General features: G+C 38.6%; 2 protein-coding genes across 6 annotated transcripts; one reads left to right on the forward strand and one right to left on the reverse strand.

Moving 5' to 3' along the window:
• Nucleotides 1-1,886: 1,886 nt before the first annotated feature.
• Nucleotides 1,887-18,286, reverse strand: sez6l2 (seizure related 6 homolog (mouse)-like 2). Of its 3 annotated transcripts, none has more exons than XM_077557173.1 (19): nucleotides 18,110-18,286; nucleotides 17,143-17,222; nucleotides 16,907-17,035; nucleotides 16,616-16,834; nucleotides 14,110-14,249; nucleotides 12,838-13,030; nucleotides 12,536-12,721; nucleotides 12,253-12,436; nucleotides 10,194-10,357; nucleotides 9,407-9,601; nucleotides 5,710-5,848; nucleotides 5,327-5,523; nucleotides 5,053-5,247; nucleotides 4,643-4,837; nucleotides 4,381-4,572; nucleotides 3,637-3,672; nucleotides 3,380-3,497; nucleotides 3,179-3,290; nucleotides 1,887-3,072 (listed from the first exon to the last, which is right to left on the reverse strand). In XM_077557173.1, the coding sequence occupies exons 2-19, from the start codon at nucleotides 17,198-17,200 to the stop codon at nucleotides 3,043-3,045; spliced, it is 2,682 nt and encodes an 893-aa protein (XP_077413299.1). In that variant the 5' UTR covers nucleotides 17,201-17,222; nucleotides 18,110-18,286; the 3' UTR covers nucleotides 1,887-3,042. The 3 variants fall into 3 exon arrangements, with proteins under 3 accessions (XP_077413299.1, XP_077413302.1, XP_077413301.1); XM_077557176.1 differs by having other exon boundaries at nucleotides 16,616-16,831; nucleotides 16,928-17,035; nucleotides 18,110-18,285; XM_077557175.1 differs by having other exon boundaries at nucleotides 16,928-17,035; nucleotides 18,110-18,284.
• asphd1 (aspartate beta-hydroxylase domain containing 1) lies at nucleotides 18,138-27,468 on the forward strand. 3 transcript variants are annotated; one of them, XM_077557177.1, is made up of 6 exons: nucleotides 18,138-18,419; nucleotides 23,299-23,753; nucleotides 23,842-24,048; nucleotides 24,241-24,448; nucleotides 26,194-26,307; nucleotides 26,495-27,468. In XM_077557177.1, the coding sequence occupies exons 2-6, from the start codon at nucleotides 23,322-23,324 to the stop codon at nucleotides 26,602-26,604; spliced, it is 1,071 nt and encodes a 356-aa protein (XP_077413303.1). In that variant the 5' UTR covers nucleotides 18,138-18,419; nucleotides 23,299-23,321; the 3' UTR covers nucleotides 26,605-27,468. The 3 variants fall into 3 exon arrangements, 2 of the variants coding, with proteins under 2 accessions (XP_077413303.1, XP_077413304.1); XR_013291113.1 differs by having other exon boundaries at nucleotides 18,139-18,419; nucleotides 26,107-26,307; nucleotides 26,495-26,538; XM_077557178.1 differs by lacking the exon at nucleotides 18,138-18,419 and adding an exon at nucleotides 22,239-22,337.
• The last annotated feature ends 173 nt before the right edge of the window (nucleotides 27,469-27,641 follow it).

The following is a 27,641-nucleotide window of genomic DNA, read 5'->3' on the forward strand; positions in this document are numbered from 1 at the left end:
TACTTGTGCACTCAAACCTACGAAGCAGGAAAACACATAAATAAAATCACCCCAGGCCTTTGTGATAGAGAACATGCTTCACTATACAAGAGTATTGAAAAAGTCACATCAGTTTGCCTAACAACTGACAGCTGGACATCCTAAACCACCACATGCTGCTTGTCAGTTACATGTGACTTTATCAAAAACGTTTTCCTGCTTTCTGAATTGTTTTGAGCTCAGTGACATACTTCTGAGAATCTACCCAAAGACAGATGGGCTTGCCAAACATGAATGTGTCACAACTTAAGGTGTAACTCCACCTTTCATATGCTTAAATGTATTCTGGAGTCATCTCATCATGCGGTCATCTGATCTCAATCCTTACTGTTATCAATGAACCAGTTGATCCTCTGAGCCCAGGTGAATGGAATGTGCTGCAGGAGGCATGCACTCTTCTGACAGGTGCAAATGTTGTCACATGATGATTATCATCATCACATTACATGTATTATTATTATTATTGTTAGTAGTGTTATTGTTGTTAATATTAATTGAAACGATATACACTGCTTAATAAAGAATGCAGAATTTTAATACCTTTTGTTAACTTTTTTCATCCATGTTACAGCATCCAAAATGTTAATCCAGTGTTCTGTTGTTTGAAGAATGAGCAAGCGGAGACATTACAAGAAGGAATCCCACAACAGTCAATGCTAGATGTGAGATCCTACCTTGAAAACTCTCTTTCCCAGATTAGTGCAGAGCCTCTGAGCTACTGGAAGACCGAAGGTTCAGTTTACCCTCGTTTTATGGGTGATGACACAGACCCTGTGTATTGCAATATCAGGTCCCTGAGAAAGAATTGTCTCAAAAACAGTGCAGACAATGTCAGACAGAAGAAACCGGATCAGCTCATCAAAGCTTAGGCATCGGATGGTTCTCAATGTCAATCTTATCTGCATGCTGATTTTTTCCCCTTTGTGTTTGACACATTGTAATTTACATTTTCTTGTGTTAGGCATTTACTCTGTTGCTTCACTTTAAAACATTGTTTAGTAGAGCAAAGCTGAAAGTTTAAATTGTCATAATTTACTTTTGTGCATCTATGTTGAGTGAACAATTAAAGGACCACTTGCATAATAAACATATATAAATAAAACACACTTTTTTTTACATTAGTAGTTTATTTTGCACATTTTTTAAAAACTTTTTTGTCTAATATGATTTTAAGTAAAAAAAAAAATATATATATATATCAGAGGAGCCGTTTTAGAGCCTAAAGAGTCTTATATTAAGTCAACCGAGACATAAGAGCCGGTTCTGTAAAAAAAAAAAAAAAGACAAAACTCCCATCACATTCTATAACGCAGCTCAAATGAAAATTTCACGTTACTACTCAAAAACGCATAACACTTCAACACTTCAAATGTGTCCGACTTTTCCACTTGTCTACTGCAGGGTTTCCTAATCTTTATTGAGACAATAAATAAATAAATTATTATGTCACATTTGTTTCTTCAGTTTCATTTTAAATGTGTAGAACAACTAAAGGTACATTTGTTTGGACATGATGATGAGAAAATTAGCTCATAAGAATGAATTTAAGCATTCATATCTAGCCATTTTCCATGATTTGCTTGAACCCACCCCCCCCCCCCCCAAAAAAAAAATCACTTAAGTTCTTCCATCAATAGCTAAGGCATTGTACAGCCAAAAGCACAGACAGAAAAGAAAACTTGCCCAAATTCCCCCCAAATGCCCGAAAGTACTCAGTACTTTTGACACTACAATGCTTGATGTAAGAACTTAAGTGGTGATTCAGGTATTGATACCAAGCTTTAAAATGAACCAGAAACTGACGAAAACATGTTTTATCATTTGTAAAAATAACACCAAAAAACGGATTTTACACCATTCAACAGAGACTTTATTTCCAGTTCAGCAATTAAATTACTGCTTTCAAAAGAATGTACTCATATATGAAGCAAAAAAAAAAAAAAGCTACTGATAATAATTACGTCTACCACGTAACAGTTTCCAACAGTTCCCATTTGGCACAGCGAATGAGCCAAACAATCCGTTTTAAATAAATACATAATGCATTACAGCAAACAGCCAGGGTTGTAATTTTTCATCAACATAGTGCATACAACATCAAATCTGATATGTCAATAACTATAATGATAATGGCAAGATTGAGCAGAAGCAATATAATTTACAATCAGTGCATGCTATCAGCATAATGACATTCATGTCCTCACTTTCCCATGTACAATATGTTATGAGACACTAGCTGTTTTTCAGAAACAGCAAAGCATAAAAACTAAACACTGCCTTTGTAAACACTACTTCAACAACAGATGAAACACTTAAGGACATTAGGAGTTATTTAACATCATATTTTGGCACTGAATTTTCATGATCTATTTAATGAAAATATACAACCTCCCATTACCATTTAGAAGTGTAAATATGAGGTTTATATGTATATATATTTAATTTAGTACTGTATACACCGTATGTATATCAACCTCAGCCAAAATCAAGTCATATATTTACATTCATTGTGTTTGAGTGTATTTTACACAGAGACAAAGTGAATAAGAGAGAAAACAGTGAATTAACACACGTTTAAGTCTGCGACATAAGCCACAAAAATAAGCACAAAACATTCAAGTGTGTTCTGTTTGGTCATGAGAGTAAAATTTGCTCATCATTTATATTGCCAGTTTCTCAAGATTTTGGCCTCACTATAATTGAACAAAACAAATAAACAATTCTTATGTCCCCCTGCCCTTTACTTTGCTAGAGTAAATTTGTTAACCATTGTAAGGCACAAGTCCCAATGCAACATTGACTGAGGTCAAATCCACCAACGGCAGACACAACAAATCAAAATAGGACTTCCATAATTAAGAAAATAAGTTTATGGTGGTAGTAGAATTGAAAGACAATAAATAAAAATGAAAGGGGATTTCATGGTCTCATAGTAATAAACATTTTGTCCTCCAAAACAATTTAGTTTAATTGTTTCTAAATCTCACCAAGATATCGTAGCCTTTAAATGGAAACTTCATACTCCCGTGTATCCTGTGGTCAGAAAGAGGAGGCAATCAGAAACAAACTCAGATTATGCTACATACACTTTAAAGGCGCAACTGTCAAAATAAAGCACATAAATGAGAGGTTTGCTCACCCCTGCCTCATACAGAGGGTTGTTGAAGTCCGACTCGACTGTAATGGGACTGTAGGAGTGTGTGTGAGAAAGAGACTTCCAGAAGAGTGGCTTCCATTCTAGTCTGCAGATGCTGGAAGAAGAAAATACGACATAAAATCACATACATTTGAGACACGGTAGCCGAGCATGGGTGTATTCATTAACACGAGCAGCACTTACTTTGTATAGTACATGTAAATTCCTCCGATCAGTAGGATGACCAGAATGATGGGCAGAATTATTGCGAGAGCGATGTTCTCACTCAGGATCTGATGGGAGGGCTCGAATGATTGAGACACTGTAATATCAAGAAAACTCTTAATTACACTGTAATGGATATAGTCTGTTAGAAATGCAATCAAGTCGTCAATAGCTATTTAATACCAGACCTAAGAGCTTTATTGTCACGTTAAAAGGATTAAGAGAAATATAACCACCTAATTTGTGATCATCCAGAAGCTCTTCATAGGCCACTGTGTGAAATAAAGGACATCATATTAAAAATATTCATTCCCACAATTGCTATTTGAAAAAAGGACCGCCTTTCAATAGTTGGCCACAAAAAAAAGTAATGTTATACTGTACTGCTGGTTCATTACAAATGGCACTCAGTTTGTAATGTTTTCAAATAAATATAATATGAAAGCTCAAATCAGGTCAACACAATATTTTCTTCAAGTGAAAAAATGACCTATATTGACTCATTCACTGCCAGTGACGTCTATAAACGTAAAAAAATAATTTTAACTTTTTCGATTAGTTTAACATTTTCCCCCCACTTTTGTTAACAAGAGTATGAAAACCTAGACATTTTTTTTAATAATCTTTTTGTTTTACTTTTAAAAAAAAGAAAAGATTATTAAAAATTAGGGGCGGAAGGCGATTAATTTTTTAAATCGTAATTAATCGCATGACTTCAATAGTTAACTCACGATTAATCCCAAATTTTCTATCCGTTCTAAATGATACATACAATACATTTTTTCTAGGTTTTCATACTCTTATTAACAAAAGTGGGGGAAAATTACTAAAATAAATACTTCAAATGAATTTTTGACATCTATAGCTGTCAATGGCAGTGAATGAGTTAAAAAAACAAACAGACTAACACTAACCAATTTAACTCAATCAAGGCTGAATGAGTTGTGACTCCAGAGCAGCAGAAAAACGATTTTGTTTACCTTTGCAAAATGGTGGCGGGCTGTTCCACTGAGATGGGTGTCCAGGCACACAGCTGATAATAACCTCACCGATGAGCTCGTAGCCTTCGTAACAGAAGAAACGCAAAGTTTCTCCTGCCTGGTAGCTGTGCTTGTACAATGTTTGGTATCCATTGTCTGGGACGCCAGGGTTCGGGCATGGGTCATATTTCACTGGACAGGACATAAAGAGGATAGTTCATTTCCCCATGCAGGGCGAATGGAGCGGGACAATGACACTTACAGACACACTTTGGGCTGTGGTCACTCCATTTGGGGGTACCAGTGTCTCGTCCGTGACAGGAGATTTGGCTGGGGCCCTCCAGTTGGTAACCCTGGTTACAGGAGAAACGCACAATGGTTCCGACAGCAAAACCGGCTTCAGGGCGCACCGAGCGCGCTCCGTTTACAACCTCTCCTGGGTCAGGACATTGTTGGACTGTAGGGGACAATATGAGAAAGAACAGTTGAAGTGTGTTGAGGAATTTCAGTGAGACAAAAAAATGGCCTTTGCCCTCATCTTGTGGCATCTTTTAGCAATGGTAAACATTTTTAGTAGGCAGCATTAGTTACTTGCAAATTTTCACAATATTGCGGGGGGTCTACTTTTTTTGAAAAACAACAACAACATCTTCAACAGCTGTGGACTCTGACCTTTGACACAGGTGGGTGGGCTGCTGCTCCAGGAAAGGTCCCACTGACAGGTGATAATGTCAGAGCCATTGATGTCATATCCGGGCTGGCACTGATAGGTCAGCACGCTTCCTCTCACTGGGGAAGAATGGGAGGAGCTAATCCACCCAAACTCGATTTGAGGGAGAGTGGGACATGTATCATTTGGCTCAACCTCTGTATGACACACACAAACAGATATTATGCAGCGCTCAATTTTCTATCCAATTATTCACGCATTAATTTTTAACCTTACCACGATAATGAATCAGGAATCCCTGACTTAGGATGAAACTGGAATCTTCCGGGTCACTTTGAAACTGAATAGTGACCTCTGACCCCCCGGATACAACTTGGAAACGCTCTTTGGAACCCAGGTACTGGCCGATGGCATGGGACATGAGATCGCGGCCATCAAAGATGGTCAGCACGTCAGTGTGGCGAATATTTAAACTTTTTGAGGGAGAAAAAAAAAAAACAGAAAAAGGAAAAATGTTGAAAAAAAGATTTATTCAAATGTACCTGCATTTGACCTACACACAATTAAAAGCACATATAAAAATATATTCATCAACATACCTCATATAAGATTGTTTTCCTATTTACTGTCCGCACAAAAATGACTTGAAGCAAACTCACATATGGATGTCCAGTTCAATGCGCTTCTCTTCATTGCCGTGGATCTGCCATAAACAATCCAGGCCCTTGGAGTAGCTCTGAGGCCAATCGGGAGATAGGATGGTACCCGAGGGCTCAGTCAGCTCCCCTCCACACAGTGCTGATGGAGCAAGAGACAAATACCAAACTGAGGTGAGAAACACGGTCGACAACGACAAACACAATGTCAGTGAAATGACCACAGGAATTGTATAAATATACGTTTGAAAGTTAGTTCCACAAGCTGTCTATCAAATAATTAACCGTCTTCTTGCTTGCTTAAGTCGGGAAGTTCAGTCAATAAACATGAATTACTTTCGACACAAAGTTGTCCTTGAAGTAGAAAAGCGATTTGTATAACCAACATGGAACTCTTAACAGTGACAGAAGCCTAAATGCTTAACAATTATGACTTTTAATTGACCGCATGTGAATGTGAATCGTTGCTTGTCTCGATCATGAGCAATGCGATAAGATGGTAATCTAGGGTGGCTCACTAAGCGCAACCCTAGAACCCGTAACCTGAGTGGCGAAGATTTGAATGTTTGCAAGAGTAGTGAATGTTGATTTTTCATCATGCAATGGTCGCAAAGACGTTCGCCAGACATTTGCCAACGGTTTCAATGGTCACAAACTGTTTTTTTTTTGTTGCAAAAGTAAATTTTGAACATGTTCAAAATCTGAATTTTTCAACATGTTCAACATTTCTTGTTTGTTCAAGTTTGCAATGACAATTGCCAACAGTTCAAAACTTCCTTGCGACATGAACAACTATTTGTGAGCATTAAAACGGTTGTTGAATATCTTTACAAACTTGAACGAACCCTGAGTCGAAAAATCATCAATCGCTACCCTCGCAAACGCTCCCAAATCTTCAGCGCTCAGTGGGATACGGACTTAATGACAGATGTGTCAAATTCAGGTCCAGGAAGTAAAAACCCTTCCACAGTTTGCTTTTACTCCCGAGGAGTTCGTTTACTTGCCCGGTTGAGCAGAGGCACCTTTAGCTAGATAGCAGCATAGAAAATGTATGGTAGGATGGAAAATGTATGCCAGGACATCTCCTACATCGATATACTGCATTTAAATGCTACAACAACAAAAAACATATATATATATATATATATATATATATATATATATATTTATCATTTTTTTCCTGGCATCACAAAAATGTTCATATCCACAAGAACTCAGCACAATTTTGTTTCGAAATTTGGGGCTCTACTTTCATAGAGAATGCAACTTGATTTTTGTGCTTTTTGTCCCTTAGGATGTTTGGGAATTTAGCAGAATGTGTTGCGTTGTGGCAGAACTTGTTTTTACATGCATGCGGCGCCCCTGACAATTTGGTGGCAGAAAGTAGGCTAATCTTTAGATCAGCTAAAGGCTGGTATAGGTTGTGGTGCGGGCTGTGTTGTGCAATTTAGGTGGATTGGATTTAGGTCCAGGGGTCCATTTCACAAAGAAGGTTCGATAAACATTGAGACTTACCCTGAACAGCGTGTTGACATACCCTCGGAGAGTCGTTTCACAAAAGATCAATGGAGCCCCGATTTGACGAGTCACCGTGGCAACGGGGAAGCAGAAGGTGGCGCCGCCCTCTGCTTCCGCAATTTTTTTTTACCCCTCTTAACTGGAAGTCTTAATGCGACCGACCATATGGCGAATTTGAACATGTCTTTAGAAAAAAAGTGCAACACCGAGGAAGGCGTCGTGGGAGATCGTTGCTGCGCGGGTCAATGCGTAAATGTAGTCCTCTGCAATCATAATAATATTACAGGGGAAACCTGCTTGAATGGTAACTCATTCATTCATTTCATTTAGGTGCAATCCTGCGGGGGAGAAGTGCACTTGACTTAAGTTGAAATACAAAAAACTTATGATGAAATATAAAAACATTATTCAAACGGGTATGAGAAAAAAACGGAGCACAACACACAATATATGCTGTGATGTGAGCGCTTGACTACGGCTGGTAATGTCGCAAATGTAAGGACGGATTAAGTAGGTGATGTGACATTTGTCTCCAATGTTTACAAAACACTACAGACACTCATGTTCATGCTTTATGGTTATGTACTCCGGTTATGTATTTCTGGACTAAAGTTTTAGAAAAACTTTCCGCTATTCCTTTATCTCCAAACTTGTGTTTGCTAGGTGACCTAACAACAACTGACTTACCACATAAACAATTTCAATCTACACTTGTAGCCCTTACTATCGCAAAAAAAAACAATTCTTGTTAACTGGAAAAATAAACAAACTCTGAATATCGACCAATGGTCTAACCTCCTCATAAATCACATTTTAATGTAAAAAATATCTGCCTCAAATAAAAACCAAATATCAAAATTTATAGAAACATGGTCTACGTATATAGAATTTTTTAACCTAATTCTGGTTCCTTAATTTTGCCTGTTAGCGAGAGCCACTACATCGCGATAACTTACATTGATGTTTCTGCATTTGGCAATTTATTATTATATTATATTATTAGTATGGGATTTTTTTTAATGGGCTTTAGGTGAACTGATGAATACACACACGCTCGCACGCACGCACGCACACACACACACACACGCACATACACATACTCACCCACATACAAAAAAAAAAAAAAAAAAAAAAAATATATATATATATATATATATATATATATATGTGTGTATATGTATAAATATGTATATATATTTAAAAAAAACAACATTTATTAAATTTTTTTAATTTATTTGTTTGTTTGTTTTAAAAAAAAAAGGAGAGCAATGATGATGTCAAATCGAATGAACAATACTGAGCTCTCCTGAGAAAAAAAACAAAAAAAGGAAAAAAAGAAAAGAAAAAAAAGAAAAAAAAAGAAAAAAAAAAGAAAAGGAAAATGCAGAGTTACCCACATTTCAGGGTTTATTGATTTAAGGTTCTTACTAAACCTGCTTTGTGAAATGGACCCGAGGTTTTGTGAATCAACGATGACAGGACCAGACACCACGTCACACGTTTTCACCAGATATTAAAACACACGTGCATACATATTGTAAATAGCAGCAGATGATAAAGTTAGGTATGTTTAGCTGGAGGAGGAGGAAGAATTTGAACTATTTTTGGAATTAATAAAAGAAGTGAACACGAGCCTTTTGTTGACACGGCACAGTTTCCTCTCCTTTCAGTATTTGCAAAATAACACCAAATTGAAACAGGCATAAGCCGCACGTTCGTTTTGCGTATTTTCACAAAATGTGCTTAAAATTTTGACAACAAATATGACAACTGAGTCATTGTGGAAATTAAATAATTGAATGCATTACAGTTTTATCATTTTTATTAAAATGTTAAAGTTACCCCCCTGACTGCGGCACAGCTATTAAATGGGAGGGGCTGGGGGAGTAGGGAGAAAGGTTGTCACACGCGGACACATCATCTGCAAGTGGAGATCTTCTTGCAGTGCCTTCGAAATGTACTTTGTGTGTGCGTTTTGCGCCGGGTGAGAAAATAGGGCCCTTGATCTTTAACTGACATATTCTTTTGAATCTGAGCCACTAGTAATTGCTTTCATTCCATGTTGAAATTGGTTCCGGGCAGCTTATTATCCAGTAAGCAAGATAACAGAAGATTTGAGTCGATTAAATGTAATGATGAAAAATGAAAAAAAAATAAAAATAAAAAATTCGGTTTCATATACCTTTGCAAACAGGCTCGCTGTCATTCCAGTGGGGATTGCTTGGGTCCACACACTCAATGGTGGCTGATCCCTGCTCCATGACAAAGCCTGGCGAGCAGCTGAAAGTAACAGTGGTGCCCAGCTGGTAGGTGATGTCACTACTGCTGAAGTTTCCATGTGGCATGTAGGGCTCCCAGCAGTGCTCATCATCAAACGCTAGGAAAAAAAGATCAAAGATGAGATTTTCCTTCTTATCATCCCACTGGTGCTTTTCTTTAGATGAGGAAAGTCTCCCAACTCAGTTACCCCACTTTCCAGTTTGTCATATTGCTCTTCCAGAGATCAAGCTTTTTGACACTGAGCAGCAAATGATGCAATAAGGCATCCATGTAAGCACTTTTGAGTGTACGAAAGCGAAAGAGGACATGCCATATAAATCTAATGCTTCATTATTATTGTTATTATTATTACATTTTGCATAGTCTTGAAATTTCACGGTACCCTATACAGATCTAAGAGTGTGCCAGATGCATGAACAGAACAGGGCCTCCTCCATGTTTCAAAGTACACTACTACAGTGTTAATTTACCATTTTACTGGCATACCATGCAAAGCATTGAGGGTAGATATATGACATAATCCAGTCACTTTGCGAGTTTCCCTGAAAGTACATACAGAAACCAAACTGTTTGGATATATCATGGATTATGCGATTTGCCGATTTTTAGAAGATTTTTAGAAGTTCTCAATTTTGGCTCCCAAAATACATTTTTAACATGTCTACAGTGTGCTGAGCCTTGATGCTCACCCTCATATCGCAGTGCCAGGAGAAGGGGGATGGAGGACGAATCCGCAGTGAGCTCCAAGTACAGAGAGGTGCCCTCACTCAGCAGTCCATGCTCGGGCACGTCATCCATATCCGAGTCGAAGATAGGTGGTGACAGCGAATTGTTTCCACTGCGCACAATTAACCTATGCAGACAAAATGCATTGTAATATGACTCATAATTCATATCTTTAGATGCTGGACACATTCACAGCATGATGCCAGCAGATTAACTAAAAAAAAAAAAACGGATCGTCAAACTGTTATGACAGTGAATTTAAAAGCTAGCTTCACATATTGTTGAAGGCTAGAATGTGTGTATGTGAGTTCACCTTCTTTTTTTCAGCATTTGAGATTTTAAATCAAGCTAACTTTTTGGGTGACTTTCTTTGTTGTACTTAAGTGGAAGTCAATGAGAAAAAAACTACTTACATTTACAATATTAGGTTCTATATTAGGGCCCGACCGATTAATCGTACGCCGATTATAATCGGCCGATTATTGCTCTTCAAACATCTGCCAAAACAATTGGCCAATTGCGCCAAATGGACGATTATTTTCCTCTTAAAACGTTATAACATTACGCAAAGGCACAAATTCTTCCCAATGTGTAAAAAACGAGCTATTTTAAAATAATTTAATCATACTTTTCTTCTGTACTCAATTTAAGTGTGTAAGTCATGGTTCCACGGCCCCACACTGCCCCCAAGAGACCAAAATGCACAGGAATAGTCAGCATTTGTTCTTACCGTTTTTTTCCACTTGCTATTATTTGAGTATATTCTATTCTTATTCACGTTCTTATTTTTATTTTATCATTGTCCTTTCAAGTTATATTCAAAGTTGATATTTCAAGGATTCAAAGAATTTCTCTTCTCAGAATTCAAGGATACAAACATCCAAGGATTTTTTTTGTTGTGTCTTAACACACATTTCCACATGATATTTGTCCAGCCCAATTATGTACTCTAAACATATAAAGTACAGCAGTTTTAAACAAGTAAGAATGGTTTTATTATTGACACATAAATCTGTACAATAACATTTTATACTTCATGAAATTTGTTGATAAGGTACTATGGACTTGTCATTTAAAGCAGAGTGAATCTTAATAGCAACAGTTAGGAATGGGGCGGGGGGATAATTTAATGTATTGTTTATTTATTCATTTTTAATAATCAGCCAATCAATCGGTAATCGGTATTTTTTTTTTCTGCCAAAAATCGGCATCGGCCTAAAATACATATCAGTTGGGCCCTATTCTATATGCCCCCACTAGACTAAACATGGCATTGTGATTAGTATCGTTTTGTGGAATTTGTATTAAGCAGCAAAATCCAACAATTTTTATCCATCGAAGTGGCGCCATTTTGCCACTTTCTATCAACTGAAAATTACATCAGAGTTGCTCAGGGGTCAGCTAATGACCGATCACGGTTCACTTGTTTTCTGAGTTTGGTCATGTGATGTTAGCAAGTTGCATAGAACATATTATTGTAAAGAAAACTAATTTTGTAAAGAAAATGTACATTATTGTAAAGAACATTTTTTGGTTGACTTCATGTCAGATCTTACATATTAACAGGGGAGTTTGCAATTTTCCCCAAATGTGTTTTATTTATTTATTTTGTCATTTATTGAACCTATTATTATGACTTGACAGTAGTAGGTAATATAATAAATATGATCGGTAAAAAAAAAAAAAAAATCACCATTCCGTGCCTCTAATTTGAGTTGTAAAGAATCCATTGCGCCCAAGGAAAAACAACCAATCAGAGACAGAAAGCCTGACTTATGAGTTGTCAAGTCATTTGTTGTGCATTGTTGGGTAGACAACAAATATGGCGAAAAGTTGTTTTTTGGGGGGGGGGGGGGGGGTAAAAACTTTCCCTTTAAATATTTGATGACTAAGTGTTGTGGTTTTGTTAGTATTGTAGTATTCCTGCTACAAATGTTGTACAGACATGATAAAGGTGGAGAAAAATAAACAGTATTTAGAAAACCACTACGACTACTGTCAGCGTTCCACAAAGCAACGTACTTATCGTCGTCTTCATCCAGTGCAATTCTCTCAAAATGCAGGTGGAGTCTGTGGCCCTCTTTGGCCTCAAGTAACCAGTGGCAGCTCAGGTTGTTTCCATTACTGTGGTTGGCAACAGACGGAGGGGGTGGCGACAGTATTCGGCCCACTGTTGCATTACGGATCCACCCCCCACAAGACACAGCTGAGGAGCCAAAACATCCCACATATCGCTTTAAGAAATGCACCATGTTCACTAATCAATTCTATTTCACATCAGCGGAATCTAAATGAGGTCACTGACCAACACACTGGGGCTCGGGCGTGCTCCAGTGTGGTCTTGTGGTGTTGACGCACGTCGCTACCTCATGACCGCGGACTTGGAAACCTGGATCGCAATGGAAGTGAGCCTGACCTCCGGGATGGATGTCGGTCACGGTCACCCCGCCGCTTTCGGGAGAACGAGGGAAGGTGCAGGAAAGCATAAAAGCTGCAAGACAAGAACGTGACACAGAGCTTTCAATAAGAGTTCTACTGGACTAGTGCTATTGAAATTGGATAGGGAATATTGAACAAGAAAACAAGTTATTTTAAAGGTTAATTTACCTTGATAGTGCAGGATGAATTTGCCATGGTTATTAGACTGGCGACTGCGGTAGTGGATGTGCACTTGATTGGTAGTACTGCGAATCACCTGCCCCACCCTCATTAGGGTCTCATTGGCTAAAAGCTTTGGTGTGGATTCTCCATGCCCCATAATGGTCAGGGACTCCTCCTTGGACAGATTCACCTTCCTCACCTGGCAGTGAAAGTGATAACTTTAAAATGTCAAATTGTGTAATGTTTTATTTGGACCTGTATGCTTTGTAGAGAAAGACCGATATGCCTTTTTCAGGGCCGATACCGATTATCGGTAGTTAGGGAGGGCAATAACCAATATTTGAAGCCGGTATACATTTGCAGGGGAAAAAAAGTTGGTGTCAAAATTTTTAGTAAAATAATAATAAAAACTCCAGCACTTGACTGCTTAAATGCTTTCTAGCACGTGTTTATTAAACAGCTTTTGTTATTTGCAACATGTTAAAGGTTTTTTTTTTTGTTTGCCATTAGCTTTTGCACCAACTATAATGCCAACTCCCAAATAGCCACTAATTCGCGGGCTAACTCTTAGCTCGCGGGCTAACCATTCACCCACACGCTGACCCCGGGATAACTCCTAAATAGCAGCTAAAAAACGACTATTAGGTTAGTCCGCGAGCTAACCGTTAGCTTACGGGCTAACCTAATAGCTATTAATTCGCGAACTAGCCGGTTAGCTCGCGGGCTAATAGCCGCTAATTCGCGAGCTAACAGTTGCACGCTAACTCCCAAATAGCGGCTAATTCGCGATCTGTTAGCTCGTGGGCTAACTGTTCACCCACACACTAACCCTGGGATAACTCCCAGATAGCCGCTAAAAAACGGCTATTAGGTTAGCCGTTAATCCGCAAGCTAGCCGTTAGCTCGTGGGTTGATAGCTGCTAATTGCTGTTTATTGGCTGTTAGCAGTGCACGAGCAACCAATCAGATGGTGCTATGGGCGGGCCAATGCTGCAGGGAGTCAACAGCCGCTGATTCAGAGCAGACAAAGAGGAGAAAAGCGCCCATCGGAGCAAAAATAACACATTTTAATATATCGGCCATCAAAACAAAAAAAGAGGCCGATGCAGATGTTCATAAAATGCTGAATATCGGCGCCGATTATCTGCCGGGCCGATTATTGGTCTATCCCTAATGCTTTGTTTGTCATTAACACAAATACAAAAATGCTTGGTGTTCACAGCACGAAACAACATTAAAAACATGATTATGCATCCATTGTTATATGTATATGCGTACCTGAATCTCCACACCATAGCCCGCATACACTGTAATGCTGTAGGTGCATTCCAGTGGGGAAACAGATGATGATGATGATGATGCAGAATCTGGTGACTCGACAACATCCTCCATTGTGGACAAAGATGCATTGCACTGAACTGTAAAAATGGGAAAAGATGAGAGGTAATTAAGTGTATGTACGGAATATGAAAGAGTGAACAAATTTTAATGCCACTCATTATACAACAATGTCCATTTATGACGCCTTTCATCAACCCAGATTGGAACAATTCCCTTGTGTACAAATAAGACTGTTTCCATGGTGATCTGTTGTTAATCTGTAGCACGCTGTTCAATAAAAGAAAAATAAACAACCACATTTATTATGCATTTTATTGCCAAACTAAAGCATATGACATAAACGGTGCCTAACTCTACATTAATGTATGTTCTAAGTTACAAATGGAAAATGTATCGGTCTCGGTATTCTGATCAATGTATATATTGATATTATCTGGATGTCGTCTTGGTTTCATCTCACCAGCGTCCTTCAGATAGGCTGTGATCGATATCTTTACATATTCAATTACACGTGCGTGCTCCAGATTGTTCTCGTGAAATCTTCTCATTAAGTGGCTACAAAAGGACCTCGCATTTCCTCCATATGGACAACCTCAACGCCTCGGTGCTGACTAACAGGCATCTAGGTCAGACATGCTCATTTCGGGCACATCACATTCCTTTTAGACTTTCTGCATTTGGGTTTTAGAGCAGTGAAAATCTTTTCATCATTTTCATCGCCAGTGTGACCTTATTTCGTTCTTGCAGGTCCTCACTTGAATTACTTATGTGCCTCTCGACGCTAAAAAAATTCTGAAAAAGTACAACGAGCATGTCACACTGCATATGTAAAAGCAGAAGCACATTCACATCCTAACTTGGTTAATTATTTACGGAGAAAAAGGCTTACATCGCTACTAGGTATTTACAAACATTTATACATTAACAAGTTACATAACACATGATTATCGCAAAAATTAAGGAATGTAAGACTAGTTATGTAACATGTGAAATGTTCAAGGAACTTGGCATGCTATGTTTACATGCATATTGTAGAATAAGATAGAATGCCGTTCTTAAGAGTAGGGATGGACGAGTACGGATACCAGGTATCAGATTGCGCCGATACCCGGCCTTATTTCAAGGTATCGGTATACTCATGTAACGAGAAACTAGAAATTAGAAGAAAAGAAAATTGAGATTAATTTCATTCAATTTTAAGGGAAAATGCTATATTGACATACATAGGTCTTTCTTTGAAATGATCTGTCATTGTTTTTTGGGGGGGAATTATATGTATCAAAAGTACTAGTGGTATCGGCACTTGGTATCTGTATCAATGACTATTAAAGAGTTGAGTCTGTTACTGGTATCAGGCTGGGAAAAAAAAGTGGTATTGAACATCCCTGCATAAGCGAGTCATATTACCTTGTTATTCTTTCTTCAGTTGAGGACGATGTCCTCAAAATCAGACACATGAGCATCAGGAAAATTGGTAAATTGTTATGATCATTTGTGGTTTATTCATTTCACCCCATTTTTTTGGTTAATCGAATCACCCAATTGAATTGTGTCAAAAATGATTCAAACCAACTTTTTGAGCTATTCCACTCAAAAGGTTGGGTCAAATTAAATTCACAACCCATAATGCAACCTTTTTTGGGGGTTGTTTAAGAGTCATTTATTTGACTCCACTTTATGGATTAGGGGTGTAAATTGCCTAGTAACTGGCGATTCGATTCGTATCACAATTCATAGGTCACGATTCGATTCGATTAATCCCGATACGAATCTATAAATTGATGATTGCGATTTTTTTAAAACTCAAATTTAGAAAATACTAATCAGTAAACTTGTACATGTACACTGTAAGATTTGTATGAAAATGTATTTATCTGAAAATTCAGGTTGCAGTCTGTTTCCTTTGAACAGCACTGAAATAAAATATTAAGGTTTAATGTTCCATTAATATAACATTCTTCCATGAGTAATGTGTAAATCCTAACCCTAAGTAAGACATTTTTTTTTAATTCTCATAAAAAATTGATGTTTAAAAATTGATTTGGCCGCATATTGAATCGATTTGAGAATTGCGCGCTGTAATATCGCGATATATGGCGAATCGATTTTTTCTGACAACCCTATTATGGATTAATTGAATTGAATCTGTCCCTTTTTGACCCAATTTGGGTTATTTTTGAAACAACTAAGCGCGTATAATAGCAATTCTGTTGATATTTGCCATTGCTCGCTAGCTAACATTTAAAATACATAAAATGTTAACTTCTATAACGATTGACTATTCATTCACTGTCAGGGAGAAATCTGACAGTAACAGAGTAGTTTTCCTGTCTTTCCAAGTGGTTATACAAAACACCACTGTGAATGGCTGAGAGGAACTCATGCGACTCTAATGAAAAATACCCATCATCCAAGGGACTCCCCTGTGGCAACATGCAGGTACCTGGCATGTGCATTGTGGTGATAGTGGTCGTGGTGATTAGAGTGGTGGTTGTCTCCTCTTCTATGGGAACGAAGGACATGCGATTCCTCAGTCCTGCGTGGCCGCCCGCAGAGGAGGAGCCCAACGCCGTGGTGAGCAGTCCTGGGGAAATGACCGTGGCGGTCGACTCGCTCTGCTTGACGCCGGGCACTGCCTGTGTCGGATCGGTGGTTGTGCCTGCTGAGGTTTAATTAAAGATATGCCATCCTCAATTGTGGGTGAACTACTTTGATTACATGTCTGTTTTAGTACCTGTGGTGGCAGAAGACTGACCTAAGTATTCCTTACTCTGTAGGGCAGCATGGATCAGGTCACCCAGAGCGTAAGAGTCTGGGGGTGATGTCGGTGGCGTGTCCATCTCCGGAATCTTGAATCTCATGCCTGCATGCAGGACAACGAAAAATGTATTAACACATGGCAGAAAACAAAACATAAACTCAGATATAGGACCACACCATTATTCAGAAGCGCATGCACACATCTGTTACCTGAAACTTGGCGGATCATGGTAACAGACAGAATCACAGCAAGGCATGTGAACCCCATGGCTCAAGGGGAAACCAATGATCTGGAAAGAACAAACTGGTTTTGATGAACATCATAACAATATCGCTAACATGGTAAATAAATAAATAAATAAATAAACAAATAGATAGATAGATAAAGCATAAAAAAGACGTAATTGTAGCATAAGGGGTAGGCTATGATCAACCCAAATGCTTGTGCCTTTCCTGTTTGACTTTAACAGTAGTCCTGTGTCATGTTTAAGCTCTTTAAAAAGGTTAATTATATAAAAAGCTAATTATTAGCCCTTTGGTACATTGCATATTGACATATTTATATTAACACTTACTGTGTGTAATGTGAGCCAGGAAATAAACAGTAATAGCGACAGCTGTAGCAAAAAGTACAGAAACATTGCAGGTTTTATATTTACGTATCACATAGGCCATACTGATTTCGATTAGAGAAGCATAATTACTACGAAAAACCGTATTCATTGAAGGAATAATTCATTTTATTCACTTCAGATCAACGAAATACCATTTTACCATTGTGGGCCAAAAGAACGGGTGCGAAATGTATCCGTCAAATAGCCATGCTTTGCACCTGCGTTCCCTCCCCCAAACCTGCAAACGCATGTCCGAAAATGCGTTGTTCCAAAATTCACAAAATGACCCGATCCTCATTCTGCAGCTACACCGCAAACGTTTTTTTGCAGCCATCATTTTGAATGAATTGAAAAAAAAAAAGCACATCGAGGCGTTTCCTCGGTGATGCCAGCCTTGTATGTCACAAAATGATGGGTTCTCTGCAAGGCAGCATCCTTCGCACCTCCTCGGCCCCTCTTTTTTTTTTTTTTTTTTTTGTCGAGGACCATTTTGGGGCATCAGTCGTCCTGACTATGAGAGGAGGAGGGTGAAAAAAAAAACAAACACATGCGCCGTTACATACCTTTATCTCGCCTCCTACGATGGCTTTATTAGACAGGATCCTGTTGTCGTAGGCCCCCGTCAACAAGGTGCTGAGGTGCCCCCTATGGCTTCACACTGACGGCTTGACGCATTCCGGTCGGATTGTGAGGATTCTGTGTGGAGGCGCCAGGCGCGCTCTAGCGGCCGTGTGCTGGAACCGCGGGGAAGCACGCGGCAAAAAAACAAAAAAAACATCCAGCCAGGGAGAAACGATTAGGCGAGCACGGTGCAGAAGAGGCGTGTGCGTGCAGCGTACGTGCTTGTGACACATCTCGCCACGCTCTATCAAGGTAATGACAGTTAGGCAATACGCAGCGTCTTAACTAAATGCGTATTCTTGTGAGATTTGTAGGTCTGCAAGCGCCAAACGCGCATCTTCTTGTGTGATGTGGGGGACGTTTGCGCCGTCAAAGATTGCGGACGTTAATATGAGCTGGCAGAGCTGTTGGCTGATGCAGAAAATGATAACTGGAGTTGAGATAATCGAACAAGCACATTATTTAGAGTAACATCACAAGCGGGGTGCACACTGTTTTGTCATTTATAAGCGCGTTTGAACATTCGTGTAACGATTGCAACCACATTAAGTAGAAGTTTGAATGTAAACAAACAGCTGCAGCTTTCTAATGGCTAGCTCATTTGGCTCTTGTCCCTATATCTCTTTTGAGATGCATCCCTCATCGAGTGGATGGGGAATACATTTATTGAAGCTCATGGAAAAATAAATAAAATACAATTTTGGTTGTACATTTAGATCAGTGATTCTTGTAGTGTTAAGGCCAACAGAGAAGGTGTTGCTGGCCCTCACCACCGCCCATTTGAAAAAAGCCTATATGATTTATATATGACAAGCATCGTATATTCCTTACATAAATTGAGTAGAATTATCCTTATAAGGACTATATGCCATGTAAAATATCTGTGCAATTATGGCCCCTTTCATACCAAAAAGAACCCATAGATCATATATGGGATTTTCAAACCCTTATGTAAATATTACAAGTTCTACATATGTTTTATATATGCAATCTAAAATGTTTTATATATGATACGACTATTTAACAAAATTTATATATGAATTTTATAGGAATGTATTCAACTTTATATAGTAAATCACTTAATTTAATATCTAATTCGAGTCAATTATTTGTATATGTTAGTAACATTCTTAAAATGGACTTCTTAAAAACATGATTACCATGACAGGGATTCGATCCAGAGTAATTTGATCCAACGTGTGAGAACCTAACCACTGAGCTATCCAGCCGCAAAACTTAAAGACATCGGCCTGTTTTTAAGTTTTTCTAATAGGAGGGCCGTCTGCTCGGTCCGTTTATTTTGTCCAGGCTTCACACTACTAATAATAACTGAAATGTTTACCCAAACTTTAAAAGTCTAGTTTTTGCAGGGAAGTCTCTACTGTGAGTGAAAAAGACTTCATGTGCCCAAATTTACTTTTGACTTTTCAAAGAGCAAATATAGTTGGTTGGCTAAATACCAAAATGCAAAATATCAATGCAACTCTTGCATATTAAATATATTTAAAAATAGATGTGCTAGTAGGATGTCATTAACTCCCCATTCACCACTAGTTGGCATTCATGATGGCATGCCATATACAATTTGCACAAGAAAACATGTATGAACAGCAGTAGTATAATTTCATTACTTTTCCTTCATACCAAATGTGTAAGACTTTTAGTATTACATTGGGCATATATGACAAACATGATTTGAAACATAAATTGTATGCATTTTGTATATGGGTGTTTTGCAGCATATAGGATCCACATATACTTCTGTTAGAACAGATGAAATTCATAGGCAGTTTGTGTAAAACATTTTCATATGGTTGGTTACAACTGAAATTAATAATATAGTTTCAGGCAGGTGACGCAAATGTAGGGACAAACAGCGAGGCCTACAGGTTCGGACAAGAAGTAAAAACGCTAGACGTTAACATCGATCTGATCGTAATGAATCGGGATTGGACGATATTTAGCATCCCCCCCCACCTAATTTTATTATGACGTGTTTTGACTACGTGATTTTTATTTTAAAGTGTATGCTCCCATGATGATTTTGCACTTTAAATACACTGATAGTTAGTTAGTTAGTTCGTAGGACTGGGTATTGATTCAGATTTCCAAAATCGATTTGATTCAGAAGGGCCCGATTCGATCCAATTCACGATTCACATTGATTTTCAATTCAGTTAAGGATTTCATGCAGTATCATTTTTGCTTTTATATGGAAAACATTCTCTGAAGTACAAATGCTGCAAATAGTAGAAACTTCTTGCTCTTACTTGGTGCATTAGTCTTCTTTCCTTTCAGCTTTTCCCTTCAGGGGTCGCCACAGCCAATCAGTTGCCTCCATCTAACCCTGTCCTCTGCATCCCCTGCTCTCACACTAATTTCTTTCATGTCCCCTTTAACTACATCCATAAACCTCCTCTTTGGTCTTCCTCTAGACCTCCTGTCTGGCATTTAGAAAACTCAGCATCCTTCTGTCAATTTACTCACTATCTCTCCTCTGGAGATGTCCAAACCATCTCAGTCTGTCAAGCTTGTAAAAATTCACAATAATAGTAATTCTAATAATATCAGTATGTAATATTTAAAATTAAAATTTATAAAGCATAAATTTTGTGTTCCTCTTCTTTTGCTCTTATTGAGTGAAATAAAGAAATTAAATACATTTCTTGAACGTATGCGGAGCTAAAGGCAAAGGGCGAGAGTGCCTGAAGGGGGGCGGCCCCGAGTAAATTTGCGATCTTCTCCTAGAGCCCATATTGAGTGAAAAAAATAAATTCTTCCACGTACGCGGAGGTAAAGGCAAGTCGAGGCCCCACAAAGCGGGGTCGAGACTCGAGAGCGCCCATTGCGTAACAGGTGTTGTGCCAATGTACTTACCCCCGAAAGAAATCGCGGGAACGCGCACTCAATGACGTCACACTACTACGCGCAATTACTACGGCCCGTCTTTTCATTTAAAGACACGAACAACATGCTTATATTTCAGTTTAATAAACAACTGCAAGTGCTTGTATTTAACGACCGATATCTGCGCGGAGAAGCAAAAGAAAAGCAAGTACTCAAACTTGCGTTTGGCAGCAGACTCAAGGTGCGTTCAATGACCACTCACACAGTAAGACATCTAATTCTTCCATAGAAAAACTCCTTCAGTGCACCAAACAGCGATTACTAGTCCTGCGTGAGCACATAGCAAGGGGTACGTGGAAACATTCTATTAATTATTTGCCTCATCATTACATATCACTGATGAAAATGAAATAAAAATAGCGGGTTTGATTATTATTCTTTTTAGTGTTTTGTTCATGCTGTTAATACCTGTTGTTTACAGGGAATTTATTCAAAGGAGCTTCAGCGTTTTTGTGGTGAATGTTATGAGAACTATATATTACAAAGGCAGGTTTATTCTTTATTTTGATGATTATCATTATACTCATATAGCATATTAATTTGAGAAACAAAGAAGACAATACCCAAGAATTAAATGCTCAAATTAATTAAATGTGATCAAATGTTCCTTCATAATCTGCTTCAGGCTCATCACTCTATCTGACACAGATAAATATATGAATACTCACATTTAAAATGGAATCCAATGCAGTTACTTTAATCATGTATGTTTTATTGAACATGACCTAATCAAAACAATAAATAATAATTGCAATCTATTAGAACCACAGCACTCACAGCAAAAACACTGGGCTCCACTTGGGGTACTCTGAATAACAGAACGGCACATTTGCTTTTGGTAGCCATATTAAAAAAATATCGATTCATGATTTTATGAATAGATATTGGGCTATGAAAAGGAATATCGATTCAAGATCGACATGTTGATTTTTTTAAACCCAGGCCTAATAGATGGATAGATAGATAGATAGATAGATAGATAGATAGATAGATAGATAGATAGATAGATAGATAGATAGATAGATAGATATGCAAAATCGGTGATCAGCTGTAGCTTAATAGCTTAATTTTTAGCAATCACTAGCAATGTGTTCATGTGCTTGAACTTTAATGGTGTGGATCTAACGCTGAAAGCTTCTGTGGTTGTGGGCGGAGGGTTAGCAGACTGAGGCTTAGCATGCTAGTAGCTTGGGAGCTAACAGGATGAAAGTGGTCTTAGGGAATCATGCAGGCTTGATATTCGGACAGGACTGATAATGGCAGGTATTTTTTATTTTTTTAAAGCTATGTTTGTGGTTTGTAGTGGTGTAGAACTGTATAGAATATCGTTTAACAACGTTGTGGCCATTGAGTGCTCTGTAAAGCTGTAGCATCCATCAATCCATCCATTTTCTATACCGCTTGTACTTTTTAGGGTCACAGACAGCTGTAGCAAATATTACATAATACTCTGCGCCGCTTAAATGCATCATTTAATCACTTTGGCTCCAACTTATTGGCATGCTGCTTATGGGTGCTCTGCTAACTCTTCAAATAGCCGCAATGTGATCATAAGTACAACCGAATGCATTTACATAACACTCTTACTCATCGTTTTACTTGTCAACCTTTGTCACTGTAATTAAAACATATGGGATTCTTTCATCACAAGAAGCAGTTATAATCGAAATGTTGACAGATTTAGAGGATGTGGTGCTTTATAGCCTAATCGAGGGAGAAGTTTCAAAAAGTTTTTAAGAGATGAAAAATATGTGCACAAATGAACAGCTAGGGTAAGGTGTTGCATGTAAACTTTAATTGGGCAGCAACAAATACAAAACCTCGCCACTTGGGTGAAGTCATAAACCTGCACAAGCAACTAGAACAATAGGTCAAGTGTTGGTCAGTGCCCTACGGTGCAGCAGCAACCCAACATGGATGAAGGCTACCTCATACCAAGCTTGGCCTCAGCGCCCTGTGAGCCAGAAGGGGATTAAATAAAGGAAATGCGTGGATGAGGCTGTCTGAAAGCAGGGCAATGGCGTGTTTCAGCTTTTCTTGTTGGTAAACAGCATCTTACGCCTTAACATGATCTTTTTACAATGGAGGAAAAGTTCAACGTTTGTATCGTCATTTAGTAAATGCATAGTTAAAAAAAAAAACACTATCATTGAGCCACATTGGCTCAGTCTGCCTTTACGCATATTAAAACATCCCTTAATCTCTTAATCTGTTTCTATTTCAGTATTTTAGCGCCCAATCATAAAGATGCACTGGTCCTTGGACATGCTGCCCTTTCCTCCTTATGTTGAGCTCGGTGTCCACTCACTGAGTGGCCTTCTGTGGACTCTTCTGTTCTTGTTCCTGTGGCACTGTTATCGGATAGGCTCGGACCTCCCAATGGCGGGTCACTCACACGGGGGCAAGATGAGCTCAAGGAGGTCCGCGATGTCCCTTGGCGGAAGCTGTGCAGGTGTTAAGTATAAAACACAGTCCAGTCAAAAGAACTGGTGTATAAGCATGGATACAGAAGAGGACGAGGAGCTGGGGCAAGACTACCTCACACCAGTGCTGAGCCATGCCTTGTTCCCAGCACAGGCATCTGCACAGGCCAAGAAACTGTACTCAGCCCTACAAGAATATGCCAAACGCTACAGCTGGGTGGGGATGGGCCGCATTCATAAAGGCCTTCGTGAGCAGGTGTGCGCTCTATCCGTGTAAATGGTTTTCATATCATAGAGGTTAAAATTGCAGATTTATCAGGAATTTCTTACTGTCTTTGCTTTAGATCAAGTTAAATGAGCACTCAGCAATACAGAAGCCACATCTCTTCTTCCTGCCAGATGTCCCAAGTGTTCCTTTTTTTCCACGCGATGCACATCGGCATGATATTGAAGTCTTGGAAGCCAACTACACTGTAATCCTGGCGGAGTTCCAGGCGGTTTACCAGAGAGGCATTGACTCCAAATTGGGCTGGACCTCGATGGGGCCAAAGGTACAAAACTAGAATGAACCCTCATCCTAATTTGGATCAAAACCTATTAGTCCACCGCCAGCGTATTCTCACACCTGTCAACTTTTTGTCTTGTGAAGTATTACCAAAACCTTTGGTATTTCTTTACATTGGAGTCATTGATTTGACCATGTACCAGCTGTGTAAAAACAGTAAGTCACATGTCTCTTTCAGGGCCAAGCAGTGTTTCCACTGTACAGTGCAGGCATGTACGTGGCAGGCAACTGTCGCTCGTGTCCCTGCACCTACCGGACACTGCTGTCTCTCCGCACGTTCATTAGCAGCAACTCCTTGGGATCGGCTGGATTTTGGTTGCTCGGTCCCGGTGCTGCCCTGGGGAGCTCATACGGGCCAACTAATACGCGGCTGCGGTGTCATTTAGGTCAGTAAACAGATTTGGCCAAAGAAAATTTAAAGTCTCTGCAAAATTTGTGAAGTCACTTAACAGGGTCTTTAAAGTGCAAGTCAATCTTGTACATACAGCAATAATATGTCATATGTGACCTCACTAGTCTGAACATGACATTCTGATTAATATTACATTTGTGCAATATGAGTTATGAAGCAAAATACAGCCATTTTTATCAATTTCTGGGGCGGCCATTTTTCCACTCACTGTCATCTGAAGATGACATCACAGTTGCTCAAGGCTCAGGCAACGACCAATCATAGCTCATCTGTTTTCTGAAGCTGAGCATATTGGTTGTTACCTGACACCTGAGCAACTGTGATGCCATTTTCACTCGGCAGCAAGTGGCAAAAAAGCCGCCTTCTGATATTAATAAAAAACTGCTGGATTCTGCTACTTAACTCATGTTTCCCTAACGCAATATTAACCAGAATACTAGTGGGGCTGCATAGAACATATGATTGTCAATAAAAAAAATTTAAGTTGACTTCCCCTCTTAGTGTTTTACGAACCTTTCCTGATAAGAATTACCCATAACAATCACCATCTCTAAAATGCTTGACCATAACAAGGCAATTATATGAATAAATGGGTCCTCAGTGAAATCACAGAAGTGAAGTCACAAATTGTGATGAGAGAGGGTAGAGGAAAATATACAGCATAAAATATATAACACACTCTAGAAGTACGGTATTTATGAGTTTTCGAGTGGATGTGGCCCTGAGGGACACCACTGGTGAAGAGGGGTTTTGATTTGTGGTGTCTGAAGAATATAAATGTAGTTGTTCAAATAATCTTAACTCATTTATTGTCATTGACGGCTAAAAACGTCAAAAATTAATTTGAACTATTTATTCTAGTTGAACATTTGTTTCCTCTTTTGTTAACACGAGTATGAAAAGCTAGAATTTTTTATTGTACATTTAGAACAGATATGAAATTTGTGATTAATCGTGAGTTAACCAGTGAAGTCATGCGATTAATTACGATTTAAATTTTAATCACCCGACGGCCCAAATTTTTAATCATCTTTTTTCTTTTCTTTTTATTCATTCACTGCCATTGACAGCTATAAATGTCAAAAATTCTTTTAAACTATTTCTATGAGTTTAACATTTTTCCCCCACTTTTGTTAACAAGAGTATGAAAACCTAGACTTTTTTTTCATTGTACATTTAGAACAGATATCAAATTTGCGATTAATCGTGAGTTAACTAGTGAAGTCATACGATTAATTACAATTAAAAATGTTAATTGCCTGTCGCCCCTAATTTTTAATAATCTTTTTTTTTTTGTAAATTAATTCATGGCAGTGAATGAGTTAACTGTTGCCAAATGCCCATAAAATACATAAAATGGTGAGTTTGGTGAAAGAGGACAACTTTGATAATATTGTCCAGGTTCAAAACTGGGTAAATAATCAAACGTTGCTGCCTTTTTCAAATCACATTTGTTAACATGTTATTAGATAGCCACAACGCTACTTAAAACCCCCCAAAAAAGCAACAAAAAACGAATGAAACAGCACAACTGTTGCTAAGTGATGCAGATGATTGTTGAGGTCCATTTCTACTTAGCCCATTTTCTGCTGCCACCCCAGCTGGTTTATAATCCTCTTTCCTTAAACACAGACAGGGATGGAGCACATGGACGGCCTTGTTGGCTTTAAAATATCATCAGATATAATGATTTTGGAGCCAATAGCCTACCTCTTGCAGGTCTGCAAACTCCGCCTCTGTGTGAGCTAGTGGTGGGAGGGGAGCCTCAGTGCTGGTCTGAGGGACACTGCCTGCTGATTGATGACTCATTCCTTCACACAGTCTCACACAAAGGTTGGTGAATCGCACAAAGTCAAAAACGCATTCTGTTCTGCTGGCCAGATTTGATATAACAGAATTGTGAATCGTATCATTGAACCTAAAATAAAATACAATGTGCAAACAGGAAGTAACATGAAGACACCTAATAAAGTTAAATTGAGTTCTCAAACGTCTTCTTTTCATGTATTTTCTTACAAAGGGCCCCCAGATGCGGGACCTCGAGTCATTCTTAGTGTGGACGTCTGGCATCCGAATGTGGCTGCAGCAGAGAGGCAAGCGTTGGACTTCATGTTCAGTCCTGATCTCTGAGCAATTCATCGCTTTGACTCCTGAATCCAGCCTGACCTCTGAACTCTTCCAGTCGTGCAACATGCGGGGTTGCCTTGTGCTTTGTGCCATAGTCTATGCGTCGCTGTGTGCATTTGCCTTGAAAATCACATTGGACATTTTCTGCAATTGATGTGTGCATGAAAATATAGATGAACTTTGGCGCCATAAATGATATTGGAGACACAACAAGACCTCCTTTAGCGCCAGAGCAGAGGAATTGTTCTTTTCCATCAACCCTCACATGACATAATTTCACAAAAGCATTTGCATGCGAAACTTGACTGTCATGTTTATTGTTGGTGCATGTGTCACAACATCAGGATCTGATGGTATGATTAAGCCAACAAACTGTGAAAATATACTGGTAAATTGCACTTTTTTGTTTGTTTACATTATTTACACAAATGACACGTTTTGATGTTTTGGATTTTTTGTGTCTGCATTCAAAATGAATTTGCATTGTTTAAACTTGAAAAAGGAAACTGTCTGCAAATATATTTCAATTGCCAAAATAGCTTCCTTGAAGGGGCTGTGACATTTTCCCTGTTACTCATTTTTATTCAAATACAAACAGTGACGAATCATCCACACTGATTGCTGTCAATATGCATACTTTTGGTACAGTTTTGGACTTTAATCTCCTATAGAACATTTTTAGTTACATTTTACAAGCAGTCATTAAGAATTAGTGTGGTTATTTTCTCTCATGTGCCATCTGTTCATATGGGGGTCTCAGTATTAGGATTACTCTGCCAGATCTAATCTGGCCCAGAGTGACAGATTATTCCTAAGATACTTTATATGTTGTCGGTATACAGTTTAATGATGTATGGTTTTGTTCAACGTTTCACATTTCTTTAGATTATGAGATTTATCAATTTAAATATGAAATTTATCAATTTAAATGATTCATGATGGCAAATGTGAAGATTTCACTGTGTGAGACTTGCACCTTCAAACATGAATTCAACTATTAGTTGTGTATGTTGTCCCACTATTACACAACAGGATCAAAA

This window comes from Vanacampus margaritifer, chromosome 2 (assembly GCF_051991255.1).
Source record: "Vanacampus margaritifer isolate UIUO_Vmar chromosome 2, RoL_Vmar_1.0, whole genome shotgun sequence".
NCBI lineage: Eukaryota > Metazoa > Chordata > Actinopteri > Syngnathiformes > Syngnathidae > Vanacampus > Vanacampus margaritifer.

What these genes read in the sequence shown, in the direction of transcription:
- sez6l2 (XM_077557173.1), bottom strand. Translation starts at nt 17,200, where the DNA reads ATGGGGTTCACATGCCTTGCTGTGATTCTGTCTGTTACCATGATCCGC. An exon ending in GCCCGAGCCCCAGTGTGTTG is followed by an intron (nt 12,437 to 12,535) that starts GTCAGTGACCTC and finishes TTGGCTCCTCAG; the next exon opens with CTGTGTCTTGTGGGGGGTGG. An exon ending in CCCGCCACCATTTTGCAAAG is followed by an intron (nt 3,673 to 4,380) that starts GTAAACAAAATC and finishes TATTTCACACAG; the next exon opens with TGGCCTATGAAGAGCTTCTG.
- asphd1 (XM_077557177.1), top strand. Translation starts at nt 23,322, where the DNA reads ATGCACTGGTCCTTGGACATGCTGCCCTTTCCTCCTTATGTTGAGCTC. An exon ending in GGACCTCGATGGGGCCAAAG is followed by an intron (nt 24,049 to 24,240) that starts GTACAAAACTAG and finishes TGTCTCTTTCAG; the next exon opens with GGCCAAGCAGTGTTTCCACT. An exon ending in TCACACAGTCTCACACAAAG is followed by an intron (nt 26,308 to 26,494) that starts GTTGGTGAATCG and finishes TTTCTTACAAAG; the next exon opens with GGCCCCCAGATGCGGGACCT.